Source organism: Oryctolagus cuniculus, chromosome 18 (assembly GCF_964237555.1).
Source record: "Oryctolagus cuniculus chromosome 18, mOryCun1.1, whole genome shotgun sequence".
NCBI classification, from domain to species: domain Eukaryota; kingdom Metazoa; phylum Chordata; class Mammalia; order Lagomorpha; family Leporidae; genus Oryctolagus; species Oryctolagus cuniculus.
The window spans coordinates 3,776,598-3,791,002 of record NC_091449.1 but is presented as its reverse complement, the minus strand read 5'-3'; the positions used below and the strand labels follow the sequence as shown (position 1 = coordinate 3,791,002).

Here is a 14,405-nt window from a genome sequence, read left to right as displayed (position 1 = left end):
CTATGCACGGTGGAGCTGGCAGATACCAGAACATTCTGTCTGCCTCCACGGGCCTCGAGCACCCAGAGTCTGCAGGGTTCCCGTGCTGTGCACCTGGGGCCCCCTCCCGTCCCATCGGCACAGCATGACCCAGAAAGGGGACGCTGCCCCGAATCGCCGACGCAGGGCACCTGAGGCGAACCTTGTCCCCTTGTCCCCAGGATGAAAATCGATGAATCGGACGCTCACTTCCAGAAGGTGCTGAGAGAAGCCAGAGAAAGTAACCCCCGGCTGCTCATTGAGAGCGACAGCCGGGACCCCAGGCGGCCGCCGCGGCCCTCGGCTCAGGACTTTGTTTTCTGAGCCCCCGGGGGTGGCGGTGACGCTCCTGTAGCCCCTCCCCGACCGGCTGGTCGCGGCTCCCCCGGCCTCTGGTGCACACGCGACCGGCCCCGAGCACAGAAATAAAGATGAGAGCATTGCCGGTGGTGCCATGGCTGTTGCTGGGCCCTGCAAACCTGGGGGAGGCACTACACCCAGAGTGCACTTGCCAGCAAAAGGACAGCGGTTGGCACTTCCTCTGCAGGACTTATTTTACCTGAGTGGCAGTGGGGTGGGGGTGGATCTCCAACTGCTGGTTCACCCCCGCAGGTGGGCACAATGGCCAGGCTGGAGCCGGAAGCTGCGGCAGGGCGTCCCGTGGGTGCAGGGGCTCAGGCGCTGTGGCTGTCTTCTGCCTTCCCAGTGTTACTGGGAGCTGGACTGGAAACAGAGCGGCTAGGACTGGGAGTGGCGTCCACAGGGGCTGCTGACGCCGGCCCCACCCCCTGCCCTGCAAGGCTGGCCCCCGAGTGTCAAGTACCCAGCCCTTCACTGAAAAGGCAGTGATGCGGGTCTTCCCATGGTCACTCCCCAGACACCCGTGACAGCTGTGGGTGGGTCAGGCTGAGGTCGGGAGCCCGGGACCCCATCTGGGTCTCCCTCAGAGCGGGCAGAGACCCAAGGACCTGGGCCATCCTACACTGCCTTCCCAGGCGCAGTTCCAGGAAGCTGGATCAGAAACAGTGGGGCAGGTGCTGTGGTACAGCGGGTTAAAGCCACCGCCTGCAGTGCCGGCATCCCATATGGGCGCCAGTTCTAGTCCCGGCTGCTGCTCTTCCAATCCTGCTCCCTGCTGTGGCCTGGGAAAGCAGTAGAAGGTGGCCAAGTCCTTGGGCCTGTGCACCCATGTGGGAGACCCGGAAGATGCTCCTGACTTCAGATCGGCGCAGCTCTGGCCATCGTGGTCACATGGAGAGTGACCCAGAGGAGGGAAGACCTGTGTCTATTTCAAATAACCTTCAGCAGCCACCTGCAGTGTTGGTTGACGTCTTTAACTCACTGCACCACACTGGCCCCTGTCTGCATAAACTGAACTTTTATTGGGGTGAAATTCACATAATGAAACCAACCTATTCATTAAATAAACACTCCGTGGCATAGCAGGTAAAGCCACTGCCTGCAGTGCCAGCATCCCATACAGGCGCCGCTTTAAGTCCCAGCTGCTCCACTTCTGATCCAGCTCTCTGCTGTGGCCTGGGAAAGCAGTGAAGATGGCCCAAGTCGTTGGGCCCCTGCACCCACGTGGGAGACCTGGAGGAAGCTCCTGGCTCCTGGCTCCTGGCTTCAGATCGGTGCAGCTCCGGCCACGCGCTCTCTGGCTCTACCTCTCTTTTTCAAATAAAATACTTAAAAGTGAGCCATTAACTGGCGTCTACCGCATGTGCCACGCTGTGTAGCCCTCAACCCGCTCATCCCTGAAATGAAGCTCCACCCACCCCCGTCCCCCCTCCCCGCTGGGGTTGAGGGCCCTTCCTGGGGGCGTTGCGGGGATGTCAACCGCCCGCACAGGCGCGGTGCTGGCCCCAGAGCTGCCTCCCCCTGGATGGAGACCTGGACACCACTCCCAGACCCCAGAGTGGACAAGAGGCCCACGGCGCTGCACTCTCGCCCCGCACCCGCCACGCCCGCTCCCCCAGTACCTCCAGGCCAGCTGGTCGACCCCGCGTCCTAGCTGGCGCGCGGGAGGGGCGGGAGCGGCCTCAGCAGCGCACGGACCCGGGGCCGCCGGGCTTGTCTGCGGCTGTGCCAGTCCTCGGCCAGGAGGGCCGCCAGGAGCAGCAGCAGCAGGGCGCCCAGGCCCAGCCGCACCAGGTTGCCGGGCGCGTAGGACGGGCGGGCGCGATCTGGAGCCGCGGAGAGAAGTGGGGGCAGCAGGTGAGAGCCGAACCCCCCTGGTCCCCATGTCGCCCGGAGGCCCACCTCCTGGCTGGAGCGGCCTCCGCGCCCCCAGCGGTCAGCTGCGCCTCGGGGGAGGTGGGCTCTTCTCCGCGGACCCCTAGGCGGTCTCCAGCTCCCCGCCCAGCTCTGCCCCTCCCGGCGGCGACTTCACCCAGGACCTGCAGGGGAGGGGTCTCGACTCACCTGCTGGGGAGCCCGCCCCCTCCAGCCGGTCCGTGCTGTTCCTGGAAGGTTCTAGAGAGGAAGCACAGAGGGCCAGGTGTGAGGCAGGGAGACCTCACCCCCGCCCAGCAGGCAGGCGCGGGAGCTGGGACCCCGCCGCTGCACACGAGCCCTGCGCAGCACGTCTGCGGCCCAGGCGGCACCTGTATGACTCCGTGTGCGCCGCACAGGCTCTGCCAGCTGAACGAGCGCCCCTGAGCCGGGAGCCCCAACGCTGCCCATCGGCACCGGGTGGGGCACCCAGGCCCGGCTTCATGCGGCGGGGGCGGTGAAGAAACAGGGCCCGGGATGCCCGCACTGCTCAGGGCACGACCCGCGTGATGAATACGAGATGAGGGCGTGATGAATATGTAATAGTTGAGCAAAAGATACATCCTGGGTACTACGTCATGAACATCAGTAATACATCATGAATACGTAATGAGCACATAATAAACACGTGAGTATACACTGAATATGTGATAACCTGATGAATACATAATGAGCGCGTGGTGACTGTGCAGTGATCACGCGTGCACAGAATGTGATGAGTAGAATGGATGCCTGATGAATGTCGATGACTGCACATATGTGGTGAATGTGTGATGGTGCAGACGGTATGTGTGGGATTGATGAATATGCAATGAGTGAATATGCGATGAGCATGATGAATATGCAATTAGCATGTGGTGAATGTGTGATGCTGATGAATGTGTAATGAGTAAATGATGGATACATGATAGACATATGGTGAATATGTAATGAGCATTGATGAATACGCAGAGTGCTGACTATGCAATGACTGGTGAATATGCAATGCATATATCATGAATATGCAATGAGTTGTGGATTGTGATGACTGCGCGTGATGAATATTCAATTGAGGTGAATATGTAATGAGTGGTGAAATACGATGCACTGATGAATATGCAATGAGTGGTGAAATGTGATGCACTGGTGAATGTGCAATGAGCACTGAATATGCAATGAGCGCTGATGAATATGCAATGAGCACTGATGAATATGCGATGTGCACTGATGAATATGCAATGAGCACTGGTAAATGAGCAATGACATGGTAGACACATGATATGTGTGTGCTGAAGCCTAATGAGCGCAGGATGAACACGTGATGCAACATGATGACTGCATTCTACGAGAGTGGGTGCGTGATCTGTGTCAAATGCATCATGGGTACTGACGTGTGATGCTGCACAAGGACGATGGAGGTGATGAGTACCTGATGATATGCACCTAATGCATGATGGGTAACAGCCGTGCGAGCACGTGACGAACCCCTGATGGGTGGTGGTGATATGCAGAGAATGTGATGAATATGTAGTGACAGTAATGAATACGTAATGAGTGTACAATGCATGTGTGACTAGTAATGATGTGTCATGTGTGGTGAATAGATGACGGGTGTGTGACGAATGCATGGTGGACATGTACTTAACATGTGATGGGCGATGACCATGTGACGAGTGTGACAAGTGTGTGATGAATCTTAACACATGAGGAGTGTGTGAGGGAGGCTTAATGTTGTGCAGTGAACACACGAGGAACAGTAGCATGATGGGGAACACAGAACAGCTAAGAGACACCAGGCGTTAGTGCTGGGGGTGGGGAGAGGCCCCGGGAGACTCTGGAGGTGGCCATGGCCACACGGACGACCCTGCCACCCCTTCCCGGGCAGAGATAAAGGACACGCAGAGAGAAGAGAGAGGAGGTGGGGCCATGAGCCCGGCGCCCCGCATGCCCAGGGGACTCACGGGACTTACCTGTGGTAGAAGGCGGGGGCTCTGCGGGTGACTGGCGGGTGGCCACGGGGATTCCTGCAAAACCAGACACCGGGAGCCGGCTGTGGGCCGCGAGCCGTGGGCCCCTGGCGGCCCTAGGCCTCTCCTTCCCCCCACCCCAGCAGGCACCCCGAGCCTCAGGTCCCCACAGAAGGGGGATCCTGCAGCACCCGAGGGCTGGTGGGCGTGGGGTTCCCCTCCCCTGCTGGAGGCTCCATGCTCCACTGTGCATCCAGACCGGGCTGGCACACGAAGACACCATCCTCTTGTCAAAGAAGCCCCTGTCAGGACACCCAGCTTCTCACCGCAGGGGCCAGCACTGTTGCCCGGCCGGGTAAGTCGTCGCCCGGGACGCTGGCATCCCACGTGAGCGCCAGTTTGAGTCCTGGCAGCTCCATTTCTAATCCGGCTCCCGGCTAAGGCACCTGGGAAAGCAGTGAGGATGGCCCAAGTCCTTGGGCCCTGCACCCACGTGGGAGACCAGGAAGCAGCTCCTGGCTCCGGATCAGTTCAACTCTGGCCATTGCGGCCATCTGGAGAGTGAACCAGTGGATGGAAGACACCTCTCTTTCTCCCTCTCCCTCCCTCTCTCCGTAACTCTTTCAAATAAATAAATCCTTTTAAAACAGAGTCGCTTTGGTGTCAATGGGCAGGCAACTTGTGAATGAGGAGAAGCTGAGGCTGCCAGAAGCACCTTCACAGTGTGCTTCCACCCCCAGCAGCTTCTCTCTCCACAGCTGGAACTGCCAACATGGCTGCAGCTTCAGCACACCCGCTCCCTCGTGCACCTGCCCTCACTCCCATCATGCACCTGCCCTCACTCCCATCATGCACCTGCCCTCACTTCCATCATGCACCTGAGCTTCACTCCCATCATGCACCTGCCTCACTTCCATCATGCAACTGTCCCTCCCTTCCCATCATGCACCTGAGCCACACTCCCCATCATGAATCTGACCCTCCCTCCCTATCATGCACCTGGCCTCACCCCCATCATGCACCTGGTGTCACTCTCAACATGCACCTGGCCTCACTCCCATCATGCACCTGCCTCACTTCCATCATGCAACTGACCCTCCCTCCCCATCATGCACCAGAGCCACACTCCCCATCATGCACCTGACCCTCACTCCCATCATGCACCTGACCCTCACTCCCCATCATGAATCTGACCCTCACTCCCATCATGCACCTGAGCTGCACTCCCCATCATGCACATGGCCTCACTCCCATGATGCACCTGGATTTACTCCCCATTATGCACCTGACACTCCCCATCATGCACCTTAGCCTCCCTCCTCATAGTGGACCTGGCCTCCCTCCACAAAATGGACCTGGACTTCCTCCCCATTATGCACCTGACCCTCACTCCCCATCACGCACCTGGCCTCACTCCCCATTAGGTCATTATCATGGCACTTATGAGAGTCCCAAAACAGGGGCACAGAAGGAAGCAGTACTCAAGTCCCACCCAAACCCTGCCTCCTCTGAGTATCCCATCAGACCCCGCCCCAGCCCCACCCCGTACCCTTCTAGACCAGGACCCAGCCTTGGTGGGGGCAGCAGCCCTCCTTGCTGGTGGGTGAGGCTGCCCACGCTGTGTCCGAGTGTGCACTGTCCAGTGAGTAAGCGCTGCCTCCTGCTGCCCTTAGCCCTGCCTGCTCGGACTTCCGGGGGACGCAGCCGCACAGCAGCGGCACCAATTAGTCCCGAAATTGTGAGATCTGACGTAATTTTAAATAAAAATCATGTTTTAAATAATGACATTTCTAAGTAGTTTTAGGTAGAAATCAAGATCCTTTTAGTTTCTTGCTTGTTGCCTGCTCTTTGGAACCCGGATCTGAAACATGGGTTTATTCCTGGCAGGAGGAATGATTTTGTCGGTGATCTCATGAAGCTGAAAGCGGTGGTGGTTACCAGGGGCGGGGCCGGCTGGGTGGTGGTTATCAGGGGCGCGGCCAGCTGGGTGACAGTTACCAGGGGCAGGCCGGCTGGGAGGTGGTTATCAGGGGCGGGGCCAGCTGGGTGATGGTTACCAGGGGCGGGGCCGGCTGGGTGGTGGTTACCAGGGGCGGGGCCAGCTGTGTGAAGGTTACCAGGGGCGAGGCCGGCTGGGTGACAGTTACCAGGGGCAGGCCGGCTGGGAGGTGGTTACCAGGGGCAGGGCCAGCTGGGTGACGGTTACCAGGGGCGGGGCAGGCCGCATGGTGAGTACCAGGTTATGGCGGCACTGGGCTAAGATGTTCTGGGTTCATTTGCAAGCTGGGGTGACCATAGATAACGTACTGAATACTTCTCCAGTAAGAATCTAGAAGAGAGACCAGTGCTGTGGCGTAGCGGGTAAAGCCCCCACCTGCAGTGCCAGCATCCCATATGGGTGCCGGTTTGAGTCCCGGCTGCTCCACTTCCCATCCAGCTCTCTGCTGTGGCCTGGGAAAGCAGTGGAAGATGGCCCAGGTCCTGGGGCCCCTGCACCCACTGGGAGACCTGGAAGAAGCTCCTGGCTCCTGGCTCCTGGCTCCAGCTGCTACGGGCATTTGGATAGCAAACAGTGGATAAAAGACCCCTCTCTCTGTGTGTAACTCTCTCTCAAATAAATAAAAATCTTTTTTTTTTTATTTTTTTGACAGGCAGAGTGGACAGTGAGAGAGAGAGACAGAGAGAAAGGTCTTCCTTTGCCGTTGGTTCACCCTCCAATGGCCGCCGCGGCCGGCGCACCACGCTGATCTGATGGCAGGAGCCAGGAGCCAGGTGCTTCTCCTGGTCTCCCATGGGGTGCAGGGCCCAAGCACTTGGGCCATCCTCCACTGCACTCCCTGGCCACAGCAGAGAGCTGGCCTGGAAGAGGGACAACCGGGACAGGATCCGGCCCCCCGACCGGGACTAGAACCCAGTGTGCCGGCGCCGCTAGGCGGAGGATTAGCCTAGTGAGCCGCGGCGCCGGCCAAATAAAAATCTTTTTTAAAAAGCTAGAAGACAGGATTTTGAACGTCTTCACAGGAAAGAAACGCTGAACATCTGAGGAGACAGACACATTCCCCAGATGGGGCATTCACCGCGTATCCCCCTTCAAGGCGCACAGGGCACCCCATAAACACGCAATTTAAAGGCTGCCTTTCAGTCGGGCATTTCACGTTTTCCAAAGTCCCGTTCTCCGGGCGGCCCTCACGGACGCTGCAGCAGAGGGGTGGGCGGCCCCAAGCACAACCAGGACCGAACACCAAAGCCTCAGACGTCACACGTCCCGTGGGGAAGGGGACGCGGGGGGTGCGACTGAGCGTGGGGTCTTGAGGCGGGATGAGACCGCGGACTCTGCAGGGGGGCCCAGCGTCACCCCAGACGACAGCCCCGAGGAGGCCACACCACCGACTTCGAAGGGGCCCAAGCCGAGGAGCACCAGGCCATTCTCCGAGAGCACGCAGGAGGACCTGACCCTAATGCCTCCGTCCCACCTGGGGAGACCCACGGAGGGGCAGGCATGAGTCCCGTGCAGAGGCACCCACGGACGCCGTGGGGCCCGGGGCTCGCCCTGCCCGCCCACCGCCTCCCCTCGGATCAGCATCGGCCTCCGTGAGGGCCAGGGAGGAGGTGCAGCCTGCGCCTCACTCACCTGTGACCGTGAGCTCCAGGGGGTCGCTGGGGGCCGACCACAGGTGCGGCGAGGCACTGGAGAAGCTGTAGCACCTGTAGGTCCCGCTGTGGGCAGCCGTCACCGTGACGATGGGGAAGTTGGCCTGGTACCACTTCCCGGGCCGCCTCTGGAGCCTGGCCTGCCCCTCCTTGTACAGAGCAAAGTGGTCGAAGCCATACTGGGTCCGACACTGCAGGGTCACATCCTCTCCCAAGGACACCGCAGGGCCGGGGATGGCCGTCAGCAGGGGCTTGGCAAAAACTCCTGGGAGAGAAGAGGACATGGGTGCCCAAGACAGAGGCCCTGGGGGTGCGTCCTGCAGAGCCGGGGGGCCGGCCATCCACAGGCCCGCCCCGCCACAGGGCCCATGCCCCCCGCCCAGCCCGCAGCGAGCAAGGGTCACACAGCTGCCAAGCGGGGCACGACGGGGCTCAAACCCCGGGGCTGGGGCTCAACAGCCGTGCAGCCGTGGAGGTGGATCCCCTCTGTGGCTTGCCTCCATGTTTGCTTCTTCAAATGGGGACGACTGAGTGACACACAGAGCCCACTGAGCACTTAGCAGAGGGCCCCGTGCAGGAAAAACATCAAAATAGGACAGTAGAAGCCAAACCGCACACACCGGCAAGCTGACGGCAAAGAGCGGCCGAGCGACACCGTAAGCTTCCGACACACACCGACACACACCGCAGCCGGCCAAGCAAAAGATCTCCCACTTGCAGCGCATGGTAACTTTGTATCGGCAACACAGAAGGGCTGGACAGCCGGCACTTTGTACTTTAAACAACAGGAGTTACACTGTCAGCTTAACAAGCCACTCCCAGCTCCCAGTCCTCACGCACGGGGAATTCACCACCGCGACCATTCCCGGTTTATCAGAGGATCCGAGACGTCCACGAAGTGACAGAACGTGTCTGATTTTAGGTGATAATGTCGAATGCCGAAATAGGATTACATACTGAAATACCCCTGAAATTTGTGGACCGTACAGATCTTATGTGTTCTCACCACAAAAAATAAATAAATAAAAGGGTAATTATGCGAGGAGAAGGATATGCTAATTAACTCAATTGTGGCGCTACTTCAATGTATACAAATATCAAGACATCAATGTGTATGCCTTAAATAGCTGGAACTCTGGGGCTGGCGCTGTGCTGCAGTGGGTTAATAGTCCCAGCCTGCAGGGCCGGCGTCCCAAGTGGGTGCACCTGGGAAAGCAGCAGGAGACGCCCCAGTCCTGGGGCCCCTGCACCTGTATGGGAGACCCAGAAGAAGCTCCTGGCTTCAGCCCGGCCCAAAGGCTGTGGCCATTCAGGAAGTGAACCAGCGGATGGAAGACCTCTCTGTCTCTCTCTGTAACGCTGACTTTCAAATAGATAAAATGAATCTTTTAAAAAATGTACAAATTATTTGTCAAGCATTCCTCAATAAAGCTGAAACAAATAAAAATTAAACAAATCAAGCCGGCGCCGTGGCTCAATAGGCTAATCCTCCACCTTGCGGCGCCGGCACACCGGGTTCTAGTCCCGGTTGGGGCGCCGGATTCTGTCCCGGTTGCCCCTCTTCCAGGCCAGCTCTCTGCTATGGCCAGGGAGTGCAGTGGAGGATGGCCCAGGTGCTTGGGCCCTGCACCCCATGGGAGACCAGGAAAAGCACCTGGCTCCTGGCTCCTGCCAGGATCAGCGCGGTGCGCCGGCTGCAGCGGCGGCCATTGGAGGGTGAACCAGCGGCAAAGGAAGACCTTTCTCTCTGTCTCTCTCTCTCACTGTCCACTCTGCCTGTCAAAAAAAAAAAAAAAAAAAAAAAAAAATTAAACAAATCAATGCATAACGTTAACAAGGTCATAAGATAATAAACGGCAAAGCTGAAATATGCAGGCACCGACTTACGCCGGGGTCGGCACTGCTAACCAGGAGCACGCAGGAGCCCGGCCTGAGGCTGCTCACTCGTACAATTTCTGCATTTTTTCTTCATTTACGTCATTGAAAGGCAGAGTAGCAGAAGGAGATGGAGACAGACTTGTCTCTTGGCTGCTGCTTTGTTGCACAAATCCTTGTAACAGCCAGGTTGGGCCAGGCTTCAGCCAGGAGCCCGGAACATCACCGGGGTCCCTCACGGTGGTGTCAGGGACTGGAGCCATCACCGCGGCCGCCAGATGCAGTCCCAGAAGCAGGGCTCAGAGGCGCAGGAGCCAGGCCCCTCGTGTGGGACGCGGGTAGTGGAGCGGTGGTTCAAGCCCTGACCCCAAACTAGCTCCAGTAAATTGTCCCTAAACAGCCTCTCTTCTAGCAAACAAAAAGCCCAGCAGGAGCCCAAAGGACTGATGAAGACAGGCAGGCGGTCACCACTTCCTTACAGCCCACAGGAAACGCGCAGAAGGGGAGGGGGCGGGCGCTCAGTGAGAAGCCGCAGAGACGCACAGCAGGGGTGGGGGTGCAGGAAGCCAGGGAGCAGAGACGAAGGCCCGGCAACCATGGCATGGCCATCCACCATGGCATCCCCTGTAGGCCAGGGTGTCAGCCACAGGCTGTGACGTCAGCTGTCCACTGTGACGTCAGCTGTCCACTGTGACGTCGGCCGTCCACTGTGACATCCCTTGTAAACCAGGGTGTCAGCCACAGGCTGTGACGTCGGCTGTCCACTGTGACGTCGGCTGTCCACTGTGACGTCCCTTGTAAACCAGGGTGTCAGCCACAGGCTGTGACGTCAGCTGTCCACTGTGACGTCGGCTGTCCACTGTGACGTCCCTTGTAAACCAGGGTGTCAGCCACAGGCTGTGACGTCGGCTGTCCACTGTGACGTCGGCTGTCCACTGTGACGTCCCTTGTAAACCAGGGTGTCAGCCACAGGCTGTGACGTCGGCTGTCCACTGTGACATTGCCTGCATGCCAGGGCATCAGCAATTGGCCGTGACGTCAGCCGTCCACTGTGACGTCAGCTGTGGACTCTGACATCCCCTGTACACTAAGTTAGCCACACTCTGGCTTCACCGTACACTGTGGCATCTGCCAGAACCAGGTGTCCATGGTCACCGGACATCACCTGTGCCTGGGCACTACTGCCCACACAGCACACACAGGCCCTGGCCACGCACTGGGCCACTGCAGGCGTTCCTGGTGTGAACCAGCAGGTGTAAAATCTGGGTCTCTCTCCCCCACCCCAAATGAGCAACACAGGCAGAGTGCGCGCCCGTCTGCCCGAGTCTCCCCAGCCTGTTTGCAGGCACCGCCTGACCTTGTCTCTGCTCAGAATTGCCCGGCCTTGTTCACTCTGTTTTTGGCTTGATCTCACTGGGTCCCCCCTCCCACGTCCGGCCCTCCAGGCCACGCCTCCCTTGTCTCCCCGCCCCGCCTATGGGTCACCCCTCCCCGGTTACCGGTGGCCACCAGCTCCAGGTGCTCGCTCGGGGGCGACCAGCGGCTCCCGTTCTGATAGGAGCAGCGGTAGCGGCCGGCGGAGGCCCTGCTCATGGCCGGGATGATGAGCGCGTCCTGGTTACTGTACTCCTCTGTGCCCAGCTGCTCCAGGCGGTACAGGTCCACTTCCAGAGGCCCCCGGCACCGCAGCGTCACGGGCGTGTCCAGGGGCACCAGGGCGCTGGGCTGGGCCTGCAGAGACGGCCTGGGGAGGGGGCCTGGAAGCGGGCACGCGCAGAGGTCAGCCCCTTCCCCAGCCCACCGGCGGCGGGCGGGGCCCAGACGGGGGCTGGGGGCTGGAGAAGGACTCACCGTGCTGCCCCCTGGTCACCGGCACCAGACACAGCCCTGAGGGAAGAGCAAAGAGCCACGGGCTAGCGGCGCCCTCTGGTGGACGCCCGTGGGCGGCTCCCGCCACCAACATTTGGGTTTTTTTTCTTTGCGCGTAATTGAAGTGACAGACGCCAATCACAAAGGGCCAGGCGAGTCCAGGGCGAAGGAGGGGCAGGCGCAGGGCTTCGTTTCCGGGAAATGCAAGCGGCCTGCACCTGCCAGACACTGGATCCACCCCGCCCGCAGCCCCAGCGCACCTGCGCAGATTCCGTAAATTTCATCCAATAGCCGCTCTTTGAAAGTCACCCGGGGACCCCTCCCCATGCTGGGCAGCTTCCTCCCTGCCCCTCCTCCACACACACACCACACACTTTTGAATTATTTGGCTGCTCCTTCCGATGTTTCTATTTAAAAAAAATACTTAATGTATTTGAAAGGCAGAGAGAGAGAGAGAGATCTCCCATCCCCTGGCTCCCTCCCCAAATGCGGGCAACAGGCAGGGCTGGGCCAGGCCACAAGGTAGGGGCCCCGGACTCCTCCCAGGTCTCCCTGGTGGGCTGCAGGGACCCACAGGCTTGGGCCGACGCCTGACGCCTCCCAGAGTGCACCAGCAGGAAGCTGGAGTCAGGACTGGAACCCAGGCGCTGGCTGAGGGATGCCGGCCCGGTGGCCACACCCCCACCTCTGAGATCTTGTATCTCCATGGTTCTAGAAAGGGCACTTTTTAAAGTTCGTGGGGGAAATTCCGTTTTCCAAGAACTTCTTGAAATCCCCCAACGCATCCTGCTCTCTGCGGGTTCCTGAGTTCAGCGTGGGGGCGGGGCTGTGTCTGACACTGCCCACCCCCTCTCCTCCCCCTCCAGTCTCCCGTCTCCCAACAAGGCTCCGGGGCCGCTCGACGGTGCACAGTCACGGCACAGAATGGCATTGCATATTCTAGTGCAAATTGTATATTAGTGCAGTGTAGGTTTGTAACACGAACAATAAAACCCCACACCAAGGGGACACGCTGGGCACCCAAATTCATCAAATACAAAATGGGGCTGGATTATTAGGAAGTTAATACGTTCCGGTTGTAAGTCACAAAAAGCAAAATCATGGGGGCCGGCGCTGTGGCACAGTGGGTAAAGCCGCCTCCTGCAGTGCTGGCATCCCATGTGGGTGCCGGTTCGAGACTCAGCTACTCCACTTCCATCCAGCTCTCTGCTGTGGCCTGGGAAAGCAGTGGAGGATGGCCCAAGTGCTTGGGCCCCCGCACCCGCGTGGGAGACCTGGAAGAAGCTCCTGGCTTCAGCCTGGCCCAGCCCCGGCCATTGTGGCCATTTGGGGAGTGAACCAGCAGGTGGAAGACCCCTCTGTCTCTGTCTCTCTCTGGCTTTCAATACATAACATAAATTTTGTTTTATTTAAAGATGAAAATAAAAAGAGCCACCCACACACACACACCCTGACTGTGGCCGAGCCCCTGCCGTGTGGCTTATTCCCTCCGGACCTCAGTTCTTGGCTGTAAAGTGACGGCAACTGCAGGCATTGCCTTGGGGGCCGCCGGGGGGGCTAAAGGACTCGGTGTCCGTGACAAAGAACCAAGAACACAGAAGACGGCCCAGCGTTTGTGCCCAGAGCCGGCCCTGTGGCCCCTCGCAGCTGAGCAGGTGAGGAGGGCACCGCACAGCGGGTGAGGAGGGCGCAGCAGGCCCGGCTGACCCCAGGCCCCGTGGGGACCCCCGTTTGCTCAGCTGCTGTGAAGGACACCGGCTCACCTGCCCTGCAGCCCGGTCCCCACATCACCAAGCCCAGGTTCTTAGAAACATAGACGCACTCACGGCAGAGAGGCAGGAAGCTGGGGCCCACCCGGGAGACCCGAGCGCCCCTCCTGACCTGCCACGAAGTAAGTAACGGGCAGGACTCGGGCAAAATGCAGCCCTTCCCCACTCCACTCCCCAGCCCGCCGAGGAAGGGGCTCTGGCCGGTCCCCGCTGCCCGAGCTTCCGCATGGACACAAGTGTTGTATCAGTGCCTGGGCCCCGCACCTGCCCTCGGGCGCCTAGGACTCACCGAGGCAGAACAGGACACAGCGGGGTGCAGCCATGGCTCCCGAGCCGGGCCCAGGGTGCACGGAGGCCAAGTGCCCCTCCCCCGCCAGCCCCAGCCGCGTCCTGGCAGGGATGACTTGCACGTGTGCTCCAGGCTGGTCCACTTATCTCCCCGCTCCAGCCCCTGCTGCGCCATCCGTCCGCCTGCTGGGGCCCCGGGCTGGCTTCCCACACCCCCAGATCCAAGCCGCGGTGAAGATGGCCCCTACAAGGGTGACTGTTGTAAGGGGAAAACGATGAGTGTCGGCGAGGACCGGAGAAAGAGGGGACCTGGAGCGCGGCAGGTGCGGCTGGAACAGGCACAGGTGTGCAGAAAGTGGCTCGGTCGCTCTTCAAAGAAATAAAGGCGGGGTTAGCCTGCGCTCGACACCCCAGCTCAAGGCAAACCTGGACGGACTGGAAGCGGGGTTTCCAACAGGCCTCCCTCCTGCGCCCCGTCTCCCAGCAGGAGGGCGGCCAGGCACCACGCGGCGCGTGCCTGCGGTGGCGTCTGACTCCAGGTGTTTCAGTGCCAGAAGAGGGTGCCCCTCGGAGCTGTGGGCTGGAAATGGGCAGTGCCCGCATAGCTTTGTTTGTTGTTTTGTTTTGAAAGATTTACTTCTGGCCGGCGCCGCAGCTCACTAGGCTAATCCTCCGCCTACGCCGCTGGCACCCCAGGTTCTAGTCCCAGTCGGGG

General features: G+C 59.7%; 2 protein-coding genes across 4 annotated transcripts in view; one reads left to right on the top strand and one right to left on the bottom strand.

Moving 5' to 3' along the window:
• NLRP2 (NLR family pyrin domain containing 2) overlaps positions 1–460 on the top strand; it is a 31,351-nt gene extending 30,891 nt beyond the window's left edge. The window contains exon 17 of the mRNA XM_070061987.1: positions 201–460. Coding sequence (XP_069918088.1) covers positions 201–342 — 142 coding nt within the window. The 3' untranslated portion in view covers positions 343–460. The remainder of the gene's footprint in view (positions 1–200) is intronic.
• Positions 459–14,405, bottom strand: part of GP6 (glycoprotein VI platelet) — a 14,001-nt gene continuing 54 nt past the window's right edge. The window contains exons 1-8 of one of the 3 annotated variants that reach the window (XM_070062000.1): positions 13,692–14,405; positions 11,616–11,651; positions 11,264–11,521; positions 7,870–8,154; positions 4,242–4,295; positions 2,443–2,493; positions 2,001–2,204; positions 459–1,689 (exon numbers count right to left, since the gene is read on the bottom strand). The exon at positions 13,692–14,405 is cut by the window's right edge and continues 54 nt beyond it. In XM_070062000.1, the coding sequence (XP_069918101.1) occupies positions 2,029–2,204; positions 2,443–2,493; positions 4,242–4,295; positions 7,870–8,154; positions 11,264–11,521; positions 11,616–11,651; positions 13,692–13,725 (894 nt within the window). In that variant the 5' untranslated portion in view covers positions 13,726–14,405 and the 3' untranslated portion in view covers positions 459–1,689; positions 2,001–2,028. Of the gene's footprint in view, positions 1,690–2,000; positions 2,205–2,442; positions 2,494–4,241; positions 4,296–7,869; positions 8,155–11,263; positions 11,522–11,615; positions 12,023–13,691 lie in introns of those variants that run through there. The other 2 variants (XM_070061998.1, XM_070061999.1) reach the window with 2 other exon arrangements.